Source organism: Carcharhinus amblyrhynchos, chromosome 24 (assembly GCF_965287045.1).
Source record: "Carcharhinus amblyrhynchos chromosome 24, sCarAmb.v2.hapA, whole genome shotgun sequence".
Taxonomy (NCBI): Eukaryota; Metazoa; Chordata; class Chondrichthyes; order Carcharhiniformes; family Carcharhinidae; genus Carcharhinus; species Carcharhinus amblyrhynchos.
Window position 1 is genome coordinate 20,057,078 of NC_137347.1, and position 25,801 is coordinate 20,082,878.

A 25,801-nucleotide genomic window follows, 5' to 3' on the forward strand; every position below is an offset into this window, starting at 1 on the left:
GTTTGTTTTGATCTTGTGAAAGAGTTATTTTGTGATAACCGGCCTTGGAATATATTACTCTGGGTCAATATATCAAGAGTTATTCTTTACTATCCCAGTAGGATAGAAACATTGAGCAATCTTTCATCAAAAATTGATTAATGTAATAGCTAGGATGAGAAGACCTCTGGACTCTAGATTTGTCTATTCAACATACTTCTTGGTTGGTCTCTCACATTCTTCCCCCCCCATAAACCTTAGATCATCCAAAACTCTGCTGCCTACATGTTACAACCGCACAGTGTTATTTGCTGAGCAAGCCAGATCCCAGAGAGGAACCTGTTTCCCTGATCATAACACTTTACTTTTATATTTTGAAAATGAGGAGGAAAAGTTGTTGATCCCAAAAGCATAGCACTCCAGTAACACATTTAGGATATTACAAAAAAAACTTATGCATGTAAGATTAAAGTTACACACTTAAAACAGTCTTTCAGAATAACTCCAAAAACACCAACTTGGTTTGAACACCTTCTTGGGAAATGTCTTCTAGATTTTCAATTATAAAAATCCAGTAATATTACTACCCAAGGCAAAGAATTGCTGTTACTTTAAGTTTATATAAAGTTTATTTATTGTCAGAAGTTGAATTGCATTAACAATGCAATGAAGTTACTGTGAAAATCCCCTAGTTGCCACACTCCAGCACCTGCTCAGGTACACTGAGGGAGAATTTAACATGGCCAATGCACCTAACCAGCACGTCTATCGGACTGAAAGAGGAAACTGGAGCACCCGAAGGAAACCAATGCAGATATGGGGAGAACATGCAAACCCTACACAGACAGTGACCGTGCTGGGAATTGATCCCAGGTCCCTGGCTCTGAGAGGCAGCAATGCTAACCGTGTGCCACCATGCTGCCCTGTGTGGTATACCACACAGCGACTCAAACACTTCCACTTTGATGTGGAAATCCACAAGAAAGGTTCAAATACAGATGACTTTATGAAAACAGAGACTTTTTGAATTTCTGCCTTCAGTCTAGCTGTGGCAATCTGGTTCTGAGAGAACATTTGGGGATGTGTGACCATAATATGATAGAATTCTTTGTCAAGGTGGATAGTGATGTCGTTGGTTCTGAGACCAGGGGTCCTGAATTTCAATAAAGGTAACTATGATGATATGAGACATTAATTATCTATAATGACTGGGAAACATTACTGAAAAGAAGGACATTGGACAGACAATGGCAGGCATTTAAGGAACGAATAGATGAATTCCAGAAATTGTTTATTCCTATTTGCCACAAGAGAATCAGGGAACTGTGGCCTAACCATGGATTAAAAGGGAAATTAGAGATAGTATTAGATTCAAAGAAGAAGCATACAAATTGGCGATAAAAAAACAATAGACCTGAGGATTGGGGACCAGTTTAAAATTCAGCAAAGGAGGACCAAAGGACTGATTAAGAAGGATAAAATAGAATATGAAAGTAAGCTAGTGGGGAGCATAAAAACTGACTATAAAAGTTCCTACAATTATGTAGAGAGAAAAAGATGGACAAAATCTAAAGTAGATCCCTTATAGTCAGAAATGAGTATTCATATAGGAAAACAAAGAAATGGCTGAGGAACTAAATTCGTACTTGCTTCTGTCTTCACAAAAGAAGACATGAATAATGTACCAGAATCATAGAAAAACTACAGCACAAACAGGCCCTCTGGCCTACAAGTTGCACCAATCTTATCTCTACCTACCAGGCTTACCTATAACCCTCAATCCTGTTAAGTCCCATGTTAGTCCCATGAAGTTCTGAGATGTTAGTTTTAGTGAGGAGTTGAAGGAAATCATTATTTGAGAAATTGTTTTGGGGACATTGATGTGATTGAAGGTGATTAAATCTCCAGGCTCTGATAATTTTCATCCCTGAGTACCTAAGGAAGTAGCCTTGGAACTAGTAGAACCATTGATGGTCATTTTCCAAAATTCTTCGGTCTCTGGACTGGTTCCTGTGGGTTGGAGGGTAGGCCATTGTTCAAAAAGGGAGGTAGAGAGAAAACAGGGAATCATAGGCCAGTGAGCCTAATGTCAGTATTGGGGAAGTTGCTAGAGCCCATTACCAAGGATTTCATAGCTCAGCATTTGGAAAACAATGGTATAATCGGACAAAATCAAGGTGGATTTACAGAGGGGAAATCATGCTTGATGAATCTATTGGAATTCTTTGAAGATGTAACTAGAAGAGTTGAGCAAGGAGAGTTGATGGATGTAATTTATTTAGACTTTCAGAAGGCTATCAACAAGGTCTCACATAGCAGATTACTATATTAAGTTAAAACCATGGAATTGTGAGTGGTGTCTTGAGATCGAAAGCTTGTTGGCAGATAGGAAGTAAAGGGATGGCATAAATAGGTATTTTTCCAATTGGCAGGCAATGACTAGTTTGGTTCCGCAGGGATCTGTGCTAGGACCCCTGCTGTTCATATTATCTATTAATGCTTTGGAAGAAGGGATTAAATGGATTATCTCCAAATTTGCAGATATTGAGTTGGTGGGAGGGTGAGGTGTGAGGGATGTGGAGATGCTTCAGTATGATTATTACCAGGCTGAGTGACTGGGCATATGCATGGCAGATGCAGTATAATATGGACAAATGTGAGGTTATCCACTTCAGTAGCAAACGTAGGAAGTAGATTATTATTTGAGTGGGTATAACTTGAGAGAGATGGATACTCAGCGAGACCTTGGTGTCCTTGTGCATCAGTCACTGAAAATCTGCACGCAGGTACAGCAGGCAGTAAAGGCGGCAAATGGTATGTTGAATTCATAGTGAAAAAATTTGAGTAAAGGAATTGGGATGTTTTACTGCAATTGTACAAGGTGTTAGTGAGGCCACACCTGGAATATTGTGTGTAGTTTGGTGCCCTTATCTGAGGAAGGATGTCCTTGCTATAAAAGGAGTGCAGTGAAGGTCTATGAGACTGATTCCTGGTCTGTCATGTAAGGAGAGACCAAATTGGTTAGGGTTATATTCATTGGTGTTTAGAAGAGTGAGAAGAGATCTCACAACTTATACAATTCTAACAGAATTAGACAGGGTAGATTCTGAAAGAATATACCAGAACGACACATCATAGCTTGAGGATAAGGGTACATTTTAGGACTGAGGTGAGGAGAAACTTCTTCACCCAGAAAGTGGTGAATCTGTGGAATTCAATACCACAGATGATGGGTTTTTGATAAGAGAGGGGATTAAGGGTTATGGGGAGAGGGCGGGAAAGTGGAACTGAGCCGCGACAGATCAGCCATGATCTTATTGAATGGCGGGGCAGACTCGAAGGGCTGGATGGCCTACTCCTGCTCCTATTTCTTATGTTCTTATGTAGAATGTAGTTGAGGCCAGAACATTGTGTGATTTCAAGAAAAAGTTAGATTTGGCCCTTGGGGTTAAAGGGATCGTGGGATATGGGGGGAAGGTAGGATTGAATTTGATGATCAGCCATGGTCAAAATGAATGGTGGTGAAAGCTCGAGGGATGGAATGGCCACCTTCTGCTTCTATTCTATGAGTGCTGGATAGCTGTTTTAAAGTCACACCTGCCACACATTTTCCCAGCACAGAGCTGGTCTCCAGTCAAAACACATGCATAGATTCTACAGTGCAGGAGGAGGCCATTTGGCTCATTGAGCCTGCATTGACAACAGTCCCACTCAGCTATTGTCCTTACCCCATAACCCCACATATTTCCTCTCCTAGTTCCCCTGACATTAAGGACAATTCATCATGGCCAATTAACCTAACTGCACATAATTGTGCACCTGGAGGAAACCCACGCAAACATGGGGAAAATGTGCAGGTGCCACACTGACAGTCGCCTGAGACTGGAATTGAACCCAAGTCCCTGGCGCTGAGGCAGCAGTGCTAACTATTGTGCCAGCGTGCCACCTGGGATTTTTTATTAAATGTGCTTTATAAATATAAAGTGTTATTTAAATTTCTTTCCAACTCTGTTTCCAAAGATAAATTTTGCAATTTGTTTTGAGTGATCTCAAGTTCTTCCGCAAATACAATATCACAATATATATAACTTGTTAAGTGCCTCACTGCAAAGTCATTAACTTCACACTTACCAATAAAATTTCTGTGGAATTTTACACTGCAAATTGCTGGAAATTAGACATCCAAAAACCATACCCACTCTCCATATTGTATTTTGCACCTATCAGACTGAAGCATCATGAATGAGCAGCATGGAGCCTGAACCAGAGATTCAGAATAAAATTCAATGTTAATTCGGGCAGAAAGTGAAATAGAAAAGAAAAATGTAAATTGGATTGGGAGAGAGCGAAAAATAAAGATGTAAAGGAAAGTAAGATTTTTTAAATGTTTTTCTTAAATCTGACAATTAAATTCTGAATGAATGAGACTTCACACTTGTAAGTTAACTTTTAGTTAAAGGAAGTTTGTCAATGGTTAACTCTCTTTATTTTCTCTTGATTCAATTTGTTTTCTTTCCCTGTGAATGGCTGCCATCTCTGGTGTCCATTAGGACATGAAAATTATTGTAGTCAAGTGCTCACATGATTTTCACACGTTCTTGGAGATATCTGGGTAATTTCTTAGTTTAGTAGCTATTAAAGTCTTAAAGCGCCTATTTCAACTGACTTTAACTGAGTCAGAAGCTGGATGAATAATTAAAATTGCTGAGGGGACTTACCCACCAACAACTTATCTAAGCAGGAGACTCATTGCTACTTGATGTCAGCAGGACTAAGAGCCAAGCCAGAAGTAATGCAAACAGATGCCCATTTTTAAAAATCTTGGGTGGAACAGAGCCGCAGTACTTGTTTGAACCAGACAAGAAAAGCTTGGATGATCCTGTCCCACACTCCCACCACCTTTCCAATATCTCCACCTCATGATTTGTTTTTAGTCTCATCCAGTTACCACCTGATGCTCAATATTCCTCTCAGGTGACTATAGCTTCCCTGTGTTATGGGTGAGTAACTAATTAGTGATATGCAACCAAACCCAGGAGTTAAATCACCTGAGCTTCATGCTGCCAAGGCTTAGAAAGGTTGACACTTGCTCCATGTGTGCCTGATTCTAGTTTGTAGTTAATGTCAGCCCTTTGGTGTTTTCAGTGAGGTTTTAGGAAAATGTTTTGTGTACCCACAAAATTGGAACACCACTATCATTTTATATCATCCACAAAAATCAGAACAAATTCATCCCACCCCTGATCATCAGCAAACTAACAAAATATTTTACCAGCAAAGCTATCAACAGCACTTATAAATATCCTGTTAGCGGTTGCTGAGTTTGGGTTCTGTCACAACCACCTGGCTTCAGACTTCATTTTGTCACAATCAGAATGTGTGTGCAGTTTTATTACCTGTAATCCATATTCTTTGAATGGAAAGAGGTGTGCCTTTTCTTACCCTTAGACTGTGTATTTCAATTAGATAGTTTAGCAGCAAGCTTTCGTGACTTTAAAATAAATGTTATCTATTCTCGTGCACTTAACCCAAATTAATTCAATGTGTGACATTTGATCTCATGTATCACATACACAAATATGGTACACAAATAAAGATAGGGCACTTTAACAGATTACAGTTAATTCAATCTCTACTTTTCATTTTCTTGTCTCCCACTTGGCAGGCCTGTGGTTTCTTGACTGAATACAATTGATTAAAGTCGAAGTGATGGTCTTGTTATGCCAAGGGTTCACAGCAGCTTGCAAGGTTTCTTGTAGTTGAATATCTAGAAGGTTTGTTCTTCGGTGAACTTTGAAATTGAAACACACAAAGCATTTTGGCTGTTTGATGGCTAGTTTTGGGCACAAGGTATTGAGTTTGGGTAAATGTGATAAATAGAGCAGATGAGGAAAAAGAAGAAGGTAGGAATAAGGGAAATAATCAGAGGTAGCAGGACGGAATGAAATGTACAAGCCTCAGAGTGTACTAGCGGATAAGGCTAGAGGTTACACAAAAAGAAAAACAATAGAACTAAAAGCTCTGTATCTGAATGCACACAGCATTTGTAACAAAACTGATGAATTGACAGCACCATTAGCCATTAGAGAGACATGCCTGTAGGATGACAAGTCTTGGATTTGAATGATCAAGGGTACATGGCGTTTAGGAAGGACAGAAAGCTAGGAAAAGGTAATGGGGTAGCTTGGTTAAATAAGGTTGACATTAGTATAGTAGAGAGAGAGGATCTTTGTTCTGAAAATCAAGATGTAGAATCAATTTGGGTAGAGCTAAGAAATAATAAAGGTAAAAAGCCACTTGTGGGAATGATTTAGTGTCTCTCTAACAGTAATCACACTGTATAACAAGTTATGTAGGAAGGAATAATGAGAGCTTGTGAGGATGGTGCAGTGATAATCGTGGATGATTTTAATCTACATGTAGATTGGACAAATCAGATGGGCAAAGGTAGCCTGGATGATCTATTGAGTGTTTTCCGGACAGTTTCTTAGAGCAGCATGTTTTCACATCAGCATGCCTGATGACATGACCGTCCATGGCTAAACAAAAAAGTTAAAGATAGTATTTAACCTTTCTTTCAAAGAAAAGTGGTCAAATCCACAAAGATGAGTGGCAGATCAGAAGATTGGATTGAATGTAACGGACAGCAAAGCATGACGAAAAGTCTAATAAGGAGGAAAAGCATAGACTACCAGAGAAAGCTAGCTAGGAATATGAAAACAGCTTTTAAGAGTTTCTGCAGGCATTTAAATAGGAAAGTGAAAATAGGGAAATAATGTTTAAAAATCTGTTCATAAGATGTGGGCATTACTGGCTAGACCCGCATTTATAGCCCATCCCTAGTTGCTCTTGAGAAGGTGGCAGTGAGCTGCATTTCTGAACAGCTGCAGTCCCGGAGGTGTAGGTACACACTTTAGGGAGGGAGTTCCTGGAGTTCGACCCAGTGGCAATGAAGGAACAGCAATATATTTCCAAGTCAGGATGGTGAGTGAATTAGGGAGGAACCGCCAAGTGGTGGTGTTTCCAGTTATCTGCTGCTGTTGTCCTCCTTCATGGTGGTTGTGGGTTTGGAAGGTGTTGTCTAAGGAACATTGGTGAGTTCCTGCAGTGCATTTGGCAGATGGTACACATGGCTGCCACTGTTCATCGGTGGTGGAAGGATTGGATGTTTGTGGAAGAGGCAGCAATCAAGTAAGCTGCCTTGTCCTGGATGGTGTCAAGCTTCTTGAGTGTTGTTGGAGCTGCGTGCAGGCAAGTGGACAGAATTCTATTACACTTGTGACTTGTGCCTTATGGGTGGTGGACAGACTTTGGGAAGTCAGGGGGTGAGATACCCACTGCAGGATTCCTAGCCTTTGACTTGTTCTGGTAGTTGGAATATTTATATGGGTAGTCCAGTTGAGTTTCTGGTCAATGCTAACCCCTAGGATGTTGATAGTGGGGGATTCAGCGATGGTAATATCACTGAATGTCAAGAGATAGATGGTCATTGCCTGGCACTCGTGTGGCACGAATATTATTTGCCACTTGTCAGCTGAAGCCTGGAAATTGTCCAAATCTTGGGTTGCATTTGGGAATAGACTGCTTCAGTATCTGAGGAGCCACAAATGATGCTGAGTATTGTACAGTCATCAGTGAACATCCTCACTCTGGCCTTATGATGAAAGGAAGGTCATCGTTGAAGCAGCAGATGATGGTTGGGCCAAGGATGTTATCGTAAAATCCTACAGTGCAGAAAGAGGCCCTTTGGCCCATTGAGTCTGCACCGAACACAATCCCAGCCATACCTCCATATCCCTACATATTATATCCAACAATCCCTCTAACCTACGCATCCCTAGACACTATGGGGCAGTTTCTTAGCATGGCCAATCAACCTAACCAGCACATCTTTGGACTGTGGGAGCAAACCAGAGTACCCGGAGGAAACCCATGCAGACACAAGGAGAATGTGTGGAGTCTGCACAGTCAGTGACCCGAGCCAGGAATCGAACCCAGAACCCTGCAGCTGTGAAGTAGCAGTGCTAACCACTGTGCTACCGTGCCATCCTATCCTGAGGAACTCCTGCAGTGATGTCCTGGGGCTGAGATGATTGTCTTCCAATCACCACAATCACCTTCCTTTATGCCTGATATGACTCTAACCAGAAGAGGGTTTTCTCCCTGATTCCCATTGACTCCAGTTTTGCTCACGCTCTTCAATGCAATGACAGAAAATAAGGAAATGGTGGATGAATTGAACAGATATTGTGTTTGTCTTCATTGTGGAGGATTCAAATAACATCTCAGAAACAATTGTAAATGAAGAGGTGAAAGAGAGGGGAGAACTTAAAACAATCACCAGGATAGGGTGAAATTAATTAGAATTAAAAGATGACATGTTCCAGGTCCTAATGGACTTCATTCTAGTGTCTTGAAAGGTGATTGCAGAGATGGTGGATGCATTGCTTCTAATTTTCCCAAAATGCCCTAAATTTTGGAAAGGCCCCATCCTGGGAAACAGAATTGGAAAACAAAGAAATGTATCACCTCTATTTAAGAAAGGAGACAAAGCTGCAAAATATAGGCCAGTTGGCTTAACATCGGTCATGGAGAAAATGCTGAAATCTATTATCAAGGACATTATGTTGGGGCACTTATAAACTCTGTGCAATCAGGCAGAGTCAGTTCTGAAAGGGAAATATGATTGACTAATTTATTGTTTTGATGTGGCATGATGGTGCCATTGAAAGTCACAGAATGTTGGCAGAGTTTTTTCGTGGTGGAGATGATGATTAGTTAACACTCTTATACCACACAAGCTACCTGCTGCTAGTCAACCCCAGTAAGAATATTTTCAAGATCTGTAGGCTCATGTGAGCTTATGCTTAAAAAAATGCTAACCATGATTCTTCCGAATTCGGACTCTGTGCTTATGGCAGTGGGTTTCCCACTGGTGTTAACTATGTCTATCAGCTGGGAGAATAATAATTTATTCAAATCGGACGACCTGCTGGCCAGCTCTCACCGTTCCAAGCCCACCATTTTGAAATGGTGACCCGATCTCCACGCTTGTTTACCAACCTTCCTCCTTCCTCTTGTCCTGCCCACCCCCCCCCCCCCCCCCCCCCGGCAAAATGCAGTCATGCCCCCACACTGACCAGGGGAGTACCATCAATCCCTAATCAAAGAGGGACATCATTTCCCCCATCACACAGCTCCCCTCCTCCCATTGAGCCCCCCTTCAGACCTGGTGCCTTGGCAGTGCACTGTCTCATGGCCTTGGACCCCAAGGGGGCTTGGGGAGGTAGGTCAGTTGCCATTTTCCTCCCTCTGCTGCTAGGCTGTGTCAGAAGAATCACTCAAGGGTCCTGGGTTGGGTGGGCTGGGGGCAAGGGGTTGACCTCAGCATTCTCCACCAGGATGGGTTGTCGTGGCTGAACTGCTCCTTCTAGCCCTGGCAGACATGAAGGTCACTTCTGGCATGGAGATTTCTTGATGTGAAGTTGCCAGTGTTGGACTGGGGTAAGCACTGTAGAAACTTGATGTCTGTGTCAATATGCGCAATCTTCTTGGAGATCCTCTTCACTTGGAGCTGGCAGTTTGCGGTGTCAATGGTAGCCATGATGTGCAGATGCCAGCATTGGACTGGGGTAAGCTTCCCCAGTCCAATGATTGACTCTGACTGCAACCTAGACTGAATTGAATCCATGTCAATTCACAATCGGAGCTCGCAGATTCTGTCCGCGCACCCCCACTTCCACTGTTGACAGCTGAACACCAGAATTTTCAGCACAATAGAAAGGATGATCTGTTGATGTAGGAGATCTAGATGATTAAGAACTCTTGGAGTGATGTCCAGATATAGCTGTTGTCGTCATTGTTTGGTCTGAACAGACCATTGTAAAGTATGTGTAAGACTTCCTTGCTGAAAATTTGTACTCTTTCCTTCAGCCTTTACTTCAAGCAACTCTTTCAGCCTCCTCCTGATTCCCTTTGATCCCTCTCTTTCAAACTCACTCTTCACACCTATTTATACTGATGGACCACCTCCATCACTGTTATTTTTGCATGATTCTATCAACTTAATCAGTGGCAATTTACATTTTGCTATTCAGTCTCTTCCCCCTACCTATTAAAAATGTCATTATTTTCATCCTCTACTGTAGGGGAAGAGCTCTCTGATCCCACCATCCCCACTCTTTGTGGCTTGCTAATTACCACATTGACTTTCCATCTGTGTTGTAACTATCCATTGACTGATCCATTCCACAGCTGCATCCTTTTCCATCCTTGACTTCCCCCTCATCCCTATCAAACCGCTCACTGGCAGATATTCCTTCCATGAATCTGAGAACTTCAGATTTGATTTCACCTAGTGTTGGTTGGTCTTGCCGTCTGCTACCAGATCAGACTTAATTTCTGGCAAACTATGGCTTCAATTCCTTTGTTCCCATTCGTTCTACTTCTGTCACTTACCTTCCTCAAGGGCAGTTCTGGATGGGCAATAAATGCTGCCCTAATCAGTGATATCCACTCCCATGAAAGAATAAAAAATGCAAGAAACTTCTTGAACCTTATTGTCTCTCAAATTGACAACACCATGCAGTTGCTTCAACCTAACCCTTTACTCCATCATTCACCCGTTTCTCTTCTACTTGTATTGCTGCCTCTTAGCTCCCCTATTCCTTGATGCCTAACACCTGGTCCTAAATCACCACCCCACTCGATTCCTGATGAATCAACTAGTTTTCTTCTTCCTATATACTCCATTTTTGTCATTGCCTCCCCTTAAATATTATTATCATTTGCCTCCCCTTAAATATTATTATCATTTGCCTCCCCTTAAATATTATTATCATTTGCCTCCCCTTAAATATTATTATTTCCTCCTCAAAAAGCTCTCATGCAACCTTACTGTCATCTTCAGCTGCAGCTCAATTTCCTTTTTCTTTTCCAGGGTTTTTAAAATTGATATTGGTGCGCTCATTTCTCTCAAATCTCCCTGTTGGAAATCTTACAATCTGATTTCCAACTTGCACATACCAACCAAACTAACCTAGAGAAAATCACCAGTATCCTCAATGAATGCAACCTTGGGATGTCATCATTTTTATCTACTTAACCTCTTTGATATTTGTATGTGGTTCCACCTCTAACTCAAAGTGTATCTGAAGTAAATGGTTTCTCTTTCTAGCTTCCTGACCATACCTTTGATCACAACTTCTGACTCCTGGTTGCATTCGGTGTTCAATCATCTTCTATTTGAAGGTCTTTTATATTATTCTTGTATTAAAGTCCCAAAATAAATATTTATAGTCTTAATGCTTTGACTATTGAGTTTAGTGCTCTCTCTTCTGGATGACCTTGTTGGTTGGAAGGGTTAATACATTGATACGTAGAGAATAATTGATTATAGTAAAGATAGAAAGTTAATTTTTCCAATTTAGTTGGCCTACTAAGACATCAACTATTTTGCCCTGCATTATTGTAAATGTGCCTCCAGTTATCCTAGTTTTCCAGTCATTGCTGGTATATGAACACAATTTAACACACATTCTGCCTTTTGTCAATATTACAATCAAATAATTATTTGAAATCAGTGCAAATTAATATTGGTTAATGATTTTAAATGTACAAGTAAGTTTGATTTGTTTATTGCCTGTGTCACCAGCCTGTATATAGTAAACAGCAATGTCTGGAGCATGATGAGAATCTTGTCAATTACCTCTCGCTTGTACTGGATGTGGAGGTCAGACTGAAACAGCAGCAACCAGCTGGTATCAACCTTGCCATGCTTCATGAACAATTCCACTTGGCAGAGGTTAGTACACTCATTGTGCTTTTATAATTCAGAATTACCTTTGCTAGGAAGTAATTCTTTCCAGATAAGCTTCAGCAAAGTTTGTTCAAATTTAGTTGTTAAATTATTTATAAAATTTTCTTCTGTCCTCTTATTTTCAGTTAGACTTTTGTGAATATTTTTATTGGTGGTGGTTTTGGTAATTTATCTTGTATTTTCAGGAATTTGAAGCAGAACTGGAGGAGCTATCTGTCCTTATTGATCAAGAATTGGCATCGGTCAATAAGATACTTGAAGGATGCACACAACATGTTCCTAAACAGTTATTGAAAGCACTTGAGAAAGACTCAAAAAATTTGCAAATATCATTTACTTCAGTCCGTGAAGTGTCAAAATCCTGGCATGGAACTTTGATAAAGACGCTAGCAACTGAGAAAGTGAGCTGTGTGAAAGAATGTTGCAAAACAAACATTTAATAATATTCTTTTCGATTTCACCTATATGAAAGGAACCCTAATTCCTAAAAAGCTTAATTTATTTTCCTCTTATGTCACCCTTCATCAAATCTTGGAGGCCAACTACTGGTTAAAATGTCCATTTGATTAGTATGCAATCTAACAGCCAACTTGTGTAAGGAGAAGATATCAAGGAGCTTTTTGAGTAATCATTGGTGAAGATCAGTGTTGAAAGTTGAATGAGTTGTTGCAAACCCAACACAACACTTGCAGTCACATTTAAGCTAATATTATTCAACTATTGCAGTCACCACATTGGTCAGAATTAATCTCCAACTAATCTGTCTCTGCTTTCATAATCTCAAACTGTGATGCCTCAGCATCATTGTGTTGAACTTCAATCAATGGTTTCCTCTGGAATCTGGCACAAATAATGTAAATGGATTGAATCTGAGCTGATGGGACATTTTGCTTTTTAAAAAAAAGCTAACCCTAGGCCATGGTAATTATACTTTTGTTCCAGTTAAAACATATTGATCATTGCGCTAAAAGTTGGGAAATAATTTTTGAACACAATCCTGTAGGATGGACAAATGAGGTAAATGTGCTAAGATGGGAAAATAAAAACAGCGAGAGGAACCATTAGCTGAGTTGCTACAATAAATAACTGAGAGAAGCTTATCCAAAGACTTTTCCTTGGATCATCTGCCATTCTCAGCAGAATTGTAGCAAGCCTAATTAACTGTGATTCATCAATACAATTAAGAACATAGGACCTGGGCGCAAGAATAGGCAATTCAAGGCTTTGATCTGGTTGTGCTCTCTATTTCACTTTCTTGCTTGCACCATCCACCCCACCCCCCAATCGAATCCTTGACTTCCTCTGCCAGCCCCCCCTGCCCCAACTCTAACCCTTGACTTCCTTGCATTTTAGCTACCTGATATTGGTGTTCATCTATAAATAGAGCCATAGAGATGCTATCTTATCTCAACTCCGTGAAATACTTAATGTAAAATTAAGCTTTGACCTATTTTGCATCTGGGCACAATATGTTATTTAAACCTGTATCATTGCCAACCTTATGATGGCAGTAATTCACCACTGTTTTTCCACTATACCGATACAATGTGCACTTTTTTTGGTGCGAAAAGTGAACGATGCCTAGTACTGACAATGTTTGAGAATAAATACCATAATTGAAATTTTAATTCAGGAATAAGAACGCAATTGCTTTAGCTGTTAAAATGGATTTAATGGGTGGCCTAAAAAGTACTTGAACTGCCAATTATGAAGCTCAAAGATCAGTTTGCTTGCCTCTTAAACTAACTTGACTTGGCTGAGTTTTACCGAATACTCAGACTATTGGGCAGATCATCACAAGCAAACTTCAGCAGAAATTGACTTGTTACACTCTAATTTTGTTAATGGAAAAAAAGATGGACTTATGCAAAACACTATTAAAGGAGCATTTTAAAAAAGCACTTGAAACACCTTAGCATATGAAGCTATGGACCAAGTGCAGGAAAATAGGATTAGAACAGATAGGGGCATGATGGCTAGTTAAAAAACGATGGACTAAAGCACCGCTCTCTGTCTCTGACTAACTCATTGAAAAATTATTCCGTATAAGCAAGTAGTTTGGGCTATAAAATTGTTATCTTTTTATACAGTGAATGGATATTAGCCGTTATGGAGATTAAAAAAAAAAATCCAGATAAAGAATTTTTCTTGTATAACAGCAGTCTGGCGAAGGAAAGAAGATGATGATAGTCATTTCCAAACAGATTATTTAAGATATTAACTAGCCAGAGGTTAAATTGCATGTCAGACGTTTATAGCATTAACATGTTTCTTTTGTTTGCAGTCTAAAGTAATCATGGAGTATGAGCAGCTCCAAAAGAAACAAGGAGCACTTATGGAGTTGTTACGTCAAACCACACAATCTGTGTATAAAATAGAATCTGAGACATCAAAAGATATTACGGCCTTGAAACAGAATCTACAGCAATATAAGGTAAATGGCTGACCCTCTCATTTCAAATTAGCTTACAAGTAAATAGCATGCATGCAATACTAAAATAGCATCACAAACCAGAGAAACATTCCAAAAAGTTTTAAATTAAATTTTAATTCGTGGCTTTGGTATAGCAAAAGTTGCTTTCCCACAGATGATTTCCTAACTAAAACATCTTCCCACCAGAGCACATCTGTTTCATGAAGCAATAGTTTAAAATAGAGTAATGAGTTACAGTGATTAGTAATTCATTCCACTGATATAGAAACCCAAAGACAGATGTTACTTTTTGGACACCTGAGAAAGCAACTGGCACGTTTCCTCCCACTTGGTTGTTTTGCATGCAAATCTTTTGAACTTAGTCCTAAACTAAGTTTTTTTTTAAATGGTTTCTCTTCCATTCATCCATGTCATATGATTAGTTTAAATTCCTTGGATAATATATTTCTCAGCCCTTGGTATGAGTGCCCTCCAATTTATCACTGCCCTTATGAAGACCCAGTTTGCATAGTATTTTAATTATCGTCTTAAATTATACAGCATTCATTGAGTTATTTGTTCCCCAAAAGACACCTTCAAGAAGCATTCTACGTCTTAGCAAACCACGTTTCAAACAACTTTTTATTGTTTGAATATGGTGAATCTGACTGAATTTGAATCCTCCTTTTCCAATTTCTGTCAAAAAGGCATTCGTTCATCTTTCCAGCTCCAGTGCTTTAACTTAACAATTATCTGCATTAAAATCTATTTGATATTTTTTATCTATTTAATTTGTCCATTCATAACTTGATACCATAGCTTGGTATCTTCAGCAAATTGAATAAATTACTGAAGAACTCTCCGAGCATTGATCCTTCCTTAGTAGTGTGTAAAACAGGCAATCTGGAATAAATAACATTAGTCAATGCCTGCAGGCAGGAATATGTGTAACACCTTCTGCCAAACTACTTAATCCAACTGGATGATCTGCACTAATTTCATGAGCTCCAGTATGGAACTTCATCAAATGCCTTCTAAAATTCCAAGCACACATGTACACATGTATGCATTCTGCTAAATAATCATCTTCAGAAAGCAGCAAAAATCGTAACGATGCCTTTATAACCTGTGCGTTGCTTATATATGATAAATGATAATGTCCTGTGAAACGTACAAGTTTTTTTTATTGTAGATAATAGATAAATAGGACCAAATTCCAATCTTCGCCACTCTTCCTTTTCTGCCTTTGAGAATTATTTTGCTTAACTTGTTTCTGACCAACTTATTTGGCTGCTGCATTCTTGGTATTTACTTCATTTTATATTTTCTTTCCATGTTACTTCAGTATAACCTTTTATTTGCATTTATTTATTTCAGCCTCAAGTAAAACATTCTAAAAATTCTCCTTCTGGTCAATATCTAGTTTCATTTTTCACTCATTTAAATTGTGCTTAAACTTTTGAGTCTTTTGGTAAGCTAGATTGATAAACTTCCCATCGAATTTCCATGTTTGCAAGCCTAGTTTGTTCTTCCAAAGTGTGTCTCATATCTTATTTTTGCCATTGGCCTTGAATATAATTGGTCCTCTTAACCGCACAAGTATCGTTAGTTAAGTCCTAGTGTATTGTTAAATCCTAAATCTTAATTTAACACATTTCCTAATACCTATCATGTGTATGTTATGTTGTCCACATTATCTACTTTGTTGTTCTTCTGGTTTCCTCTGAAACCCAATACAATTTGCAAGCAGTCATTACAAATGACTCTGTATATGCCAGGTACTTTGAATTTCAGAGGAAGCCAGAGTTCCTATTAAGACAAATTACATCAATTTTTTAGCATCTCACTGACCTGAGGGGGTTGCATATTAAGCCATTGATAGAAGTTGGTTAAAATATTATTCTACTACTTGACAACCCTTCTCAATACATTTTAGAGAGTATCAAAATAAGAATCTTGCACTGTAAATTTCATCTTGGATTTATGCAACTCTTTTTATGCAGTTACTGAATCAAAGTGATGAGCATTGAAATTGTCTTGTTGCTTTGCTAAAGCAAAAGAATGGTTTTCATCAGTGTGTTTAAAGTATTTTCTCAGTTCCTAAATTTGTTATCACATTTTGGAATTCAAATACATATTAATTTGTTCTCTCTTTCTTCCTCCTAGGAACTGAAACAATCACTGTCACGCACTAAAACTGATATAGATGATGCAGCTTTTGATATTCAGTTTTTTATTTCTGAACATGCCCAAGACCTAACCCCTCAGCAAAGCAGACAGTTGCTTAGACTATTAAATGAATTGCAGAGATCATTCAGGGAAATTTCTGAAAAAGTAGTGGCACGAACAGAAGCATTAGATCTTCATCTTCAGGATAAAGAATCTGTGGAATCCAAGAAGGTTTGCAACAGTCAGCAACTAACTTTAAATAATACAAACATATTAAACCTTAGAAAATACTTGCACAGTTTCTTGTAGTATATATTAAAATAACCTGGCTATAAGAGAAAAGTGAGAAACTAGTTACAAACCACACCCAAATATTAAAGTTTAACCAGAGAAAAGCAACTTTTTATGTTTGTGAATTCAATGAACTGCAACGCTAATTGTTCTACTTGAAAGCATTGTATATTATCTAAAATCACCACAATATAATGGTATGTTCATACACAATTAATTTCCAACATTGTGGCATGGGGCAGCACATTGGCACAGTGGTTAACACTACTGCCTCATAGTGCCAGGGACCCGGGATCGATTTCCAGCTTGGGTGACTATCTGTGTGGAGTTTGCACATTCTTCCTGTGTCTTGTGGATTTCCTCTGAGTGCTCCGCTTTCTTCCCACAGTCTAAAAATGTGCGGGTTAACTTGATTGGCCATGCTAAATTGCTCCTTGGTGTTAGGGGACTCTTGGGGAGATTAGTAGGGTAAATATGTGGAGTTACTGGGATAGGCCCTGGGTAGTACTGCTGTCGGTGCAGGCTAGATGGGTCGAATGGTCTCCTGCCCTGTAGGTATTCATGATTCTATGAATATTAAAATAAAGCCAATTAATATGAATGATGACAAACTCAGTTTTTCTTTGGTCAAAGCTATGTGATGTTGTTTTATCACGTTGAACATTAAGGCACACTCAGTTTGTACAATTCAGGCCTAACTAGTTAGAGCTGAGCAGGGACCTTAGCACACAAAATAGTTTCTGTACATTTTTTTTGACTGAAACTGCTATGATATTGAATATGTAAACAGATTAGTACAATAATGAAATTAAATTAGTAAGTAAATACTTTTGGGGTTTAGCTAAACAAGGTTGAGCACTTGATATATAAAAATTAATTGGCAGCACACCTTGATGGACTAGTTTTAATGGAGTTAGAAATAAAATGTTACAATCCAAGTATTGACAGAATTCCAAGGAGTTTGAGCCTATGGAACAGAAGCGTAATGATGAAGTAATTGACTGCGACAAGGGTTTATAGTAAGGCAGCCCAAAAGTCTCTAGTTTGGTCAAAATCAGATTCAAGTTGGAAACATTAACCAGGAGTATTGTGTATAGGCACAGTATTTCATTAAGTTTTGTGGATTGTTCTTGTGTCCTTTGTTCAGCTGCAATGCTATCAGTAACCCTCTAACCAATGTTCATTGTGTCAATCTTGTAACCTGTTTTGCCTTGCTTTTTCCAGATACTTTTGTTTCGTAACTCGCCCTGGCTCACATTATAATGAAGATAATGCTTTGTAGTGGATCTGAAAATGGTCATTCAAGTTTATGCAGTGGTTTTTAACTGCAAGGCCACGTGCTTATATTTCTGTCATTGTCGTTCAATAACAACTGATTCTGCACTGCTTCTAAATTGTATTTTTGTGAAATTTTCCCCACTATGGCTTGGGATATATTCCTTGTATTTGTGTGACACATCCTGCTCAATTGTACTAATTCATGCTACAGTTGCTAAAGTGTACATAAGGGCTGAAGCTGAGAACAGAATAAAAGGGCTGCTGTTCACTTTAAACCAACTCTGTAAAAACAAAACTAGCTCAATTGTATGTTCTTTGCAGATTTCTGAATGTGTAATGCAAGTGCTTTTAGATCCAGATTTCACAATGCATAGAATTCTAATTGGTGATAAAACCCACAAGGTTGTTCTATTATCATGCAGACATGTAACATTAAATTTAAGTCAATCTGTTTACATAAACCTTGTATTACAGATTTGTAGACTTTTAAACACAGTTTTCAAATGCCTGTTTCTTCAAATTTAAATACTATTATTACAAATGGATATGAATTTGTCACTGTTGTAGACTTTGCAATACATTTTAATTGATTAGAAGTAGGCCATTTATTCAGGTGTATGTAACAATAATTCTTGGACATAATCAGGTACCATTTAATAAAAATGATTTTGTAAGCTTCTACATCAAAAATCTGCTTAGATCCATTCTATTCTTCTATCCAGAAATATTCTATTGACAGTGTAAAGTTTTTTTCAAGACAACTGTTTTGAGAACAAACAGCACAGAAATTGAAACTGGGCATTTATGTTTCTTGTCTTTTTGCAGGCACAGCAAGAACAACAGGAGGAATGTAGACAGAAGTTGGATGAGCTCAGTACATGGCTGGCTCAGACAGCTGGCAGAGTAGCCAGTCATCAGGTGGCAGTTGGTGAGAGTGATTTGCCTGCTCTTCAGCAACAACAGAGTGCAGTTCAGGTTGGTGACAGCAAATTTACAGTAATAAAGCATCCTTGCTATTTGTCCACCTATCTGCTTTTCCAGTTGAGTCATAAGATTTAAAATAATATATATGAAACACAAAAGCAAAATAGGTCCTCCTGGCTGTGTGAAGGAGGCTCCCACCATCTGGGAAGTTACCCAGCATCAGGCTGTGAGGCAGCATGATCGCCAGCCACCATGAAGGCAGCCAGCCAATTTGCATAGTGAAAGATCCAATTAACAGCCATTTTTAAGGGATTGCTGGCAGCATCAGTAAGCCACAGCTATCTTCAATTGAATGGCTGGCCCACAGATGAGGAATTAGAAGATAGTAAAATCAAAAGGTCAGTCCCTCTGCTCGTTAGTGCAGACTCAGGACCCACTTTTCACGCTGATATCAGGATTGCAAAAGCCATGGTAAATTCAGCCTGATAATTCATTAGTAACTAGAATAATCCAGAGAATTGGTGGACACTGATGTGACTCCTGTAATTATAAATGCAAATAGAACAAATCCAGGGAACTACAAGCCAATTGGGAAAGGTAATGAATCCTTACTCAAAGGAGCAACAGAAAAACATCTAAAAATTCAGAATATAATGGATTTCAAAATAGAATCTCTGGGCAAACCTTTTTTGAATTCATTGAAGAATTAAAGGATAGAAATGAGTAATGTAATAGACATAATGTATTTGGATTTTCAAAAGGCCTTTAATAAGGTAAGGCATAGTTAAATCATGACCAAGGTCAGAACTTGTGGAATCAAAGAACGAGCAGCCAAACAGATAGTGAGCTGACTACGTAACAGAAAACAGTTCGGAGTTAAAAATGGTTACTCAAACTGGCCAAAGGTGGAGAATGACATTCCACATTAACTGGTGCTGGGATCCACTGATCCATTGTTTTCATTTTTTTTTAAATGACTCTGGAATCAAAAGAACAATTTCAAAATTGGCAGGCAACACTAAATTGGAGGCAGAGTTAACATAGAGGAGGACTGCAAAAAAAATACAGAAACATTAATAAATTTGTGCAATGGGTTTGTAATTGACAAATGAATTTCATTATTGATAATCGTGAGGTAGTACATTTTGGAAGATAGAATAAGGCAGCCACATACTCCTTCGATACTAAGTGTCTAAATGGTGTAGATGTGGAGAGGGATTTAGGAGGCAGTGGGTACAATATGTAAATTACTTTAACAAAGCAGGTTAATAAGGCCTTAAAATAGCCAACAACGCAATAGGTTTATTTTAAAAGGGATAGAATTGAAAAGTCAAGGAGCTTTGTCAAATTTGTAAAGGATCATGTTATACCACAGTGTGATGCAGTTAACAGTTCTGTCTGGCCAACTTATATAGTGAGACAGTGGAAAAAAATTACTCAAATTATACCAGAAGTGAGAGATTGTATCAAAAGGGAAAGATTGAACAGGCAAAGGCCCTGTGTTTTTAAAAAAAAACTGACTGAGAAATAGTCTGATAGCGGGCTTTGGTGAAGGTTTTGATAGGTTAAACATTTTTGAGGTGAAAATATATGTAGTGAAGATGTTCTCATTTGCGGATAAGACTAGAACTAGGGGTAGACTTCGCCCAAGCCCCCACTGGTGGGATTGATGGTGGGAGGGGGTGGAGAATTTGGTGGGAGGCCCAGAAATCTGTTTCATACCAGCGTGAATTTACAGCTGTGTCTTCCATTGATATCCACCGTGACGGGTCGGAAAAGCCACCAGAGGCATGAACCTTATTTGCATCCATTATTGGGTTGCAGATGAAAGTCGATTTCCCCCACACCAGATTTTCTGCAATGCTAGCAGAAAAATACACTAATGTGAAATATATTGGAAACAACATTGCAGGTGTTGGGACTCAACTGAACAATACAGAGGCAGCCCACAACCCTGGACCACCACAGCAGGGGGTCAGGGGTGCATATGCAGGTAAACCTTCCAGATGGGCGGCACGGTAGCACAGTGGTTAACACTGCTGCTTCACAGTTCCGGGACCTGGATTTGATTCCTGGCTTGAGTCACTGTCTGTGTGGAGTTTGCACATTATTCCTGTGTCTGCATGGGTTTCCTCCGGGTGCTCCGCTTTCCTCCCACAGCCCAATGATGTGTGGATTAGGTTGATTGGCTATGCTAAATTGTCCCTTAGTGTCCCGGAATGCATAGGTTAGAGGGATTAGCAGATAATATGTAGAGATATGGGGATAGGGCCTGTGTGGGATTGCAGTTGGTGTAGACTTGATGGGCCGAATGGCCTCTTTCTGCACTGTAGTGTTTCTATGATTCAGCCTCCTAGAGGAGGAAACTGGAATACCTGGTGGAATCCCACACAGACAAAGGGAAAACATGCCAACTGCATACAGTAGCTCAGGCTGGAATCGATCCCAAGTCCCTGGTACTGTGAGGCACAGTCATGTACTATTTTGTTCCATCTAATTGGCATGGCAGAACATGAAACACAGTAAGAGCATTTATTAGAGCAACATGTGTGCAGATGCATTGCAGAAAACCCAGTCAGTAATGTAACCAGCGACCCATTAAATACAGTCGATATAACAGGGTCAGTTTAAAGGGTGAGAAATAAGAAAACTTATCTAAGCTATAACAGGAACATTTTTATTTGTTACTGTTTATTTACACATAGCAGCTATTTTGGCTATTCTATAATAATCAATCCTGTAAATCCTTTTCTATATTTATTTGACAGTTAGTTACTCTTTTAAGTCTTTAGATGAAGTAAAGATAATTTTGCAGCACATTTCTCAATAAATTTCTGTTCAATGATTTCCTAAACCATTTTTCTGAGATGATCCATCTGTTCCAGAATTCAGTGTCGCTAAAACTTTGCTTTAAAAATGCATTTTTCTTCTGATCTTTAGTTTGATCAAATTTAAATTGGGTATCATTACTAATGCCGTTGCAGCATTGAACAAAGCCGTATCTTCCACCTCAAAATTGCATGTTAACAGATGGCTTACATTTATAATAATAGCTGTAAATTACTTCCAAAATTTCCATCTGGCTCCATCCTGTGTTTACTGCTATTGCCACTGAGATAAATATCATTCATTTGCTGACCATCGGTAGTAAGAGTTGGGTGACAGAAGTAACTGCTGCCCTTACGGAATGCAGTGGATTGTTGTGACATCACAACAGTTGTTTCATAAGAGCATCCTCTTGTGCTAAAGACTAGTGATTTAGATTTAGTAATTGCATCCTGCTGTATCCCAGCATTATATAAACTTTATTCCAGAGTGAAACCCCCTCTGTAAATCGAAAACCTACAACTCAAACTTGTCTGAGAAGAAAACAAAATAGCAGATAGAATCTGAGATTTCTCAAATATATCTGCGTGAAAACTTTCACAGACGGATATGAAGCTACCCACTGGCTAGAATATCTAATTGCAGTAAGACAAATTTATATCAGTGAAACCCATTGTAAATGTGGGAATCATCATTTATGATGGAGAAAACCTAACAGAGTGCCTAAAACATGACACAGGAAATCAAATGATGCAGGCAGAAATATATTTAGATGCAAGATATATTGATAGATGTTTTATTTGTCTTTTTATGCCGGGATTCTATTATGTTAATTTTGATAATATGTTCCCTTTAGGCATTGCAAGAAGACATACAATCACATGTTGCTATTGTGGAGGAGGTGACCAAAGGCACAGAACGTTTTTTGGAGGAGAATCAGGGAAAGCTCGATCCTGAAGAATTGGCAATAGTTGAAACAAAACTGCTGGAAGTTAAGGCTCAGCACCAAGTGTTGTGTCAAAGTGCTGAGACACTTCAGAAACAAATAGACAGAGCCTTAACAAAAGCTGTCCAGCAGGAAACTGAAAAGGTGAGGTGCAGGACCAAATCTGTAGAAATGCTGAAAATCACTATTGATAGGTTGCTACAAATGCCAGTCTTGCATTTATATTCAGATAAATAACAATGGTTAGGAACGCAAATGTGGTAGCAGCACTTCAATAATTTTTCCCCGCAATTTCCCAGCTTTTACAACTACATGAAAATTGACAATTTGATCATGCAAATACCAAGCCTGGAAATGGGAATCTATAGGATTATGGGCGAATGGTTTGAAACTCTGGATTAGAACATTCATTCAAAAATGTTTTTGTATTGAATCTAGCAAAGTTTTGACAAGTATGTCTTGCGTCAAAACATCATTGCATCTCAAATTTACTTAAAGAATATTATTACAGGCAAAAGCAGTTGAGGAATTTGAAGAAAACAAGGTTAAAATAGATGGTCTTTTGGGGTGGCTGTCAGCCATGGGACAGCAGGCAGCATCGTGTTCTCAACATGTACTGCTTCAAGAGGAACCGAACTTAAAGCATGAAGCTGATGAATTAGATACATTAAGAAACAATTTACAGCTGCAAGGCCAGAATGATGTAATGAATACTATGGCTGAGATGGGTGGAAGTCTGAGCCAGCAGCAACAGATATTAAAGGTATGAATACTTCAATCTGTTTCAGTTTAATGCGTTGTTTAAACAATTGCAATAACAAAAAAAATCACTGCTGCTCTACTATTTTGACCCTTAATGTCATGAAGGAACAAATATATCATTTAATATGAAATATGTGTGTATTTTTATATGCAAAACCAAAAATCTTAAAGAAAATAATTCTTTGCATTGACTTCTTGTATCCAAACATTTAATGTTCTTAAAAACCTGAAAGGAACTTGTAAGAAGAATAAAATGATCTGGAATAACACAAGCAGCATCTTTGTTTGTAGAATTTTCTGTTCTTTGTTTGATTTCTATCTTCCACAGTATTTTGCTTGTCATATTAATTTATTACCACTTCGCGTCCAGGTACGCCAACTGTGTAGTTCTACTCCCCTCCAACACAACTTTCCTGTTGTCTTTTCCCTTGTTCATGCGTTACTGTTCCTCCTTTTTATTCTGATATTTGCCAAGGTACCTTCCACTTTTTTGATCAGCAAGCAAACCAATTCACATTTGACTACTATTGTGATTAAATGTTTTGCTGTGGATACCCTCTTGGGTATCTGCGGTGAGTAACTCACCCCCTGACTCCCCAAAGCCTGTCCACCATCTACAAGGCATAAGTCATGAGTGTGACAGAATACTCTTCACTTACCTGGATGAAAGCAGCTCCAACAACACCATCCATCTGCAAAGTTGTACTCTTGAGTTTCAAAAATAATTTATCACTTATCCATTCTTTAGTGGAAATCAGTCTGCCTTCTGTCTTGATCACATTATACTAAATTGTTATACTGTAGTGAGGCCAGGCAGCCTCCGATTTCCTGACTCCATTATTGAGTTTGACAGTTACTCAGGACCTAGGAAAATGCCTATCCACATGGCAACAGACAGGCTCATTTAAGAACCTTGTTGAGTGGGGATTAAAATGGCCGACTTAATTTTTCTATTCTGACCCAGACCCCAGTTTCCCGCCATGAAGGATGGGCAGTTCAACTACCTGCAGGCAGACACTCAGCATGGGCTGGGTGGCAAGTGTGCAGCCAAAGGCCACACACGTAGAGAGACTTCACCCCACAATCTTTCATGGGTTTTACAGTTGATATGTTGTAGAATCCACTGCACAAGTCAGGCGTTACGTAGGTTTGAAAATTTCCAACCCTTAATGGAAGGAACATTTGAAAAGAAAATTAATCTTTTGCCGAGTTGTGCTTTTATTTCTTTAGAGAAATAAAAGCACTTCGTTCTAGACATGGTTATTACTCTGTCTTTTGATTTGGTATCACTTCAAATAAATGTTTTTAAAGACAAGTGAATGAATTAGAATGATCATATATTAAGCCGTCTGAGGTCCAGTTTGTTTATTTTTGAGTGTGGTCACCAGTACATTATCAGAGAAAATTAATTTCCAAATGCAAAGATATGAATGTGATACTTTGGACTTCTGACAAGAGGCATTTTCACCTCAACTAATGAAAAACTGTAAGCTACTTATTTGGTAAGGAAACACAGACATTCTTTTATATAAGAGCTGATTTTATGCAGGTCGCCAAATTATTTTTGCATTTTATCAAAATAGGACATGAACTCTCAGCATGGCTCCTTGAAACGGAGTAGCACATTTTTTAAAAAAAATGCTCAAGTCATAAGCAACTAAATATTTTACAACTTCATTAGATTAACTTGAGCTATTGACTGGTGATTGGTTGTGTGCTAGACATGATTATATAACTTAAGGTTTCATAATTGAATCAAACCTTTACAAAGTTAGTATTTCTTTTATGTCTAGCCATCTTCACTTACTGCATTTTACTAAATCAGGAAGGCTTGGATATCATGGGTGGAATGTTCCCCATAACTGTCATAAAAGCATGAAAATGGGAGTCTTTGTGCTGATCTTTTCAGTGAACTCAGCACTGCTATGTTCCGGCACTCTTGTCAATTTTATTGCAAGCTGGAAGCTTTATGGGGTAGTGAGGGAAGTCTGTGAAGCTAGCTTCAGAGCACTTAGGCGCTTTTGCACAGGGCACCCCAATCTGCTGATGAACCGGTAGACCTCTTCCAATCACCACCCTACCATCATTTACGGCATTGTCACATACACATCATCCCCTCCACCCCCTCAAACCAATAACAGGTTGCTGATATTGGGGCATCAGCACCTTCCTGATGAGGTCCCTGGCAGATCCTCAACGTTCCCATCTCCTGTCATGACCCCCAACGCGACTCTCCCCTTGCAGCCCCCCTTTTGCATGACTGTCTTGCATAGCCCCCGCTTTGTGTAGGCACCCCTCCCCTCCAACCATCATAGCCCTATCCACGACCCCCCTGCCCCCCAAAATCATAGCCCAGCACATTTATGGTGCCAGGGTGCTACTGTAGAGCAGTATT

General features: G+C 39.0%; 1 protein-coding gene across 11 annotated transcripts in view; it reads left to right on the forward strand.

Moving 5' to 3' along the window:
- macf1a (microtubule actin crosslinking factor 1a) overlaps positions 1 to 25,801 on the forward strand; it is a 562,465-nt gene that overhangs the window by 363,534 nt on the left and 173,130 nt on the right. For 6 of the 11 annotated variants that reach the window (XM_080211401.1, XM_080211408.1, XM_080211407.1 and 3 more), the window contains 7 exons: positions 11,633 to 11,782; positions 11,983 to 12,198; positions 14,082 to 14,231; positions 16,377 to 16,610; positions 18,774 to 18,923; positions 22,555 to 22,788; positions 23,156 to 23,407. In XM_080211401.1, the coding sequence (XP_080067527.1) occupies positions 11,633 to 11,782; positions 11,983 to 12,198; positions 14,082 to 14,231; positions 16,377 to 16,610; positions 18,774 to 18,923; positions 22,555 to 22,788; positions 23,156 to 23,407 (1,386 nt within the window). The remainder of the gene's footprint in view (positions 1 to 11,632; positions 11,783 to 11,982; positions 12,199 to 14,081; positions 14,232 to 16,376; positions 16,611 to 18,773; positions 18,924 to 22,554; positions 22,789 to 23,155; positions 23,408 to 25,801) is intronic. The other 5 variants (XM_080211404.1, XM_080211405.1, XM_080211409.1 and 2 more) reach the window with 1 other exon arrangement.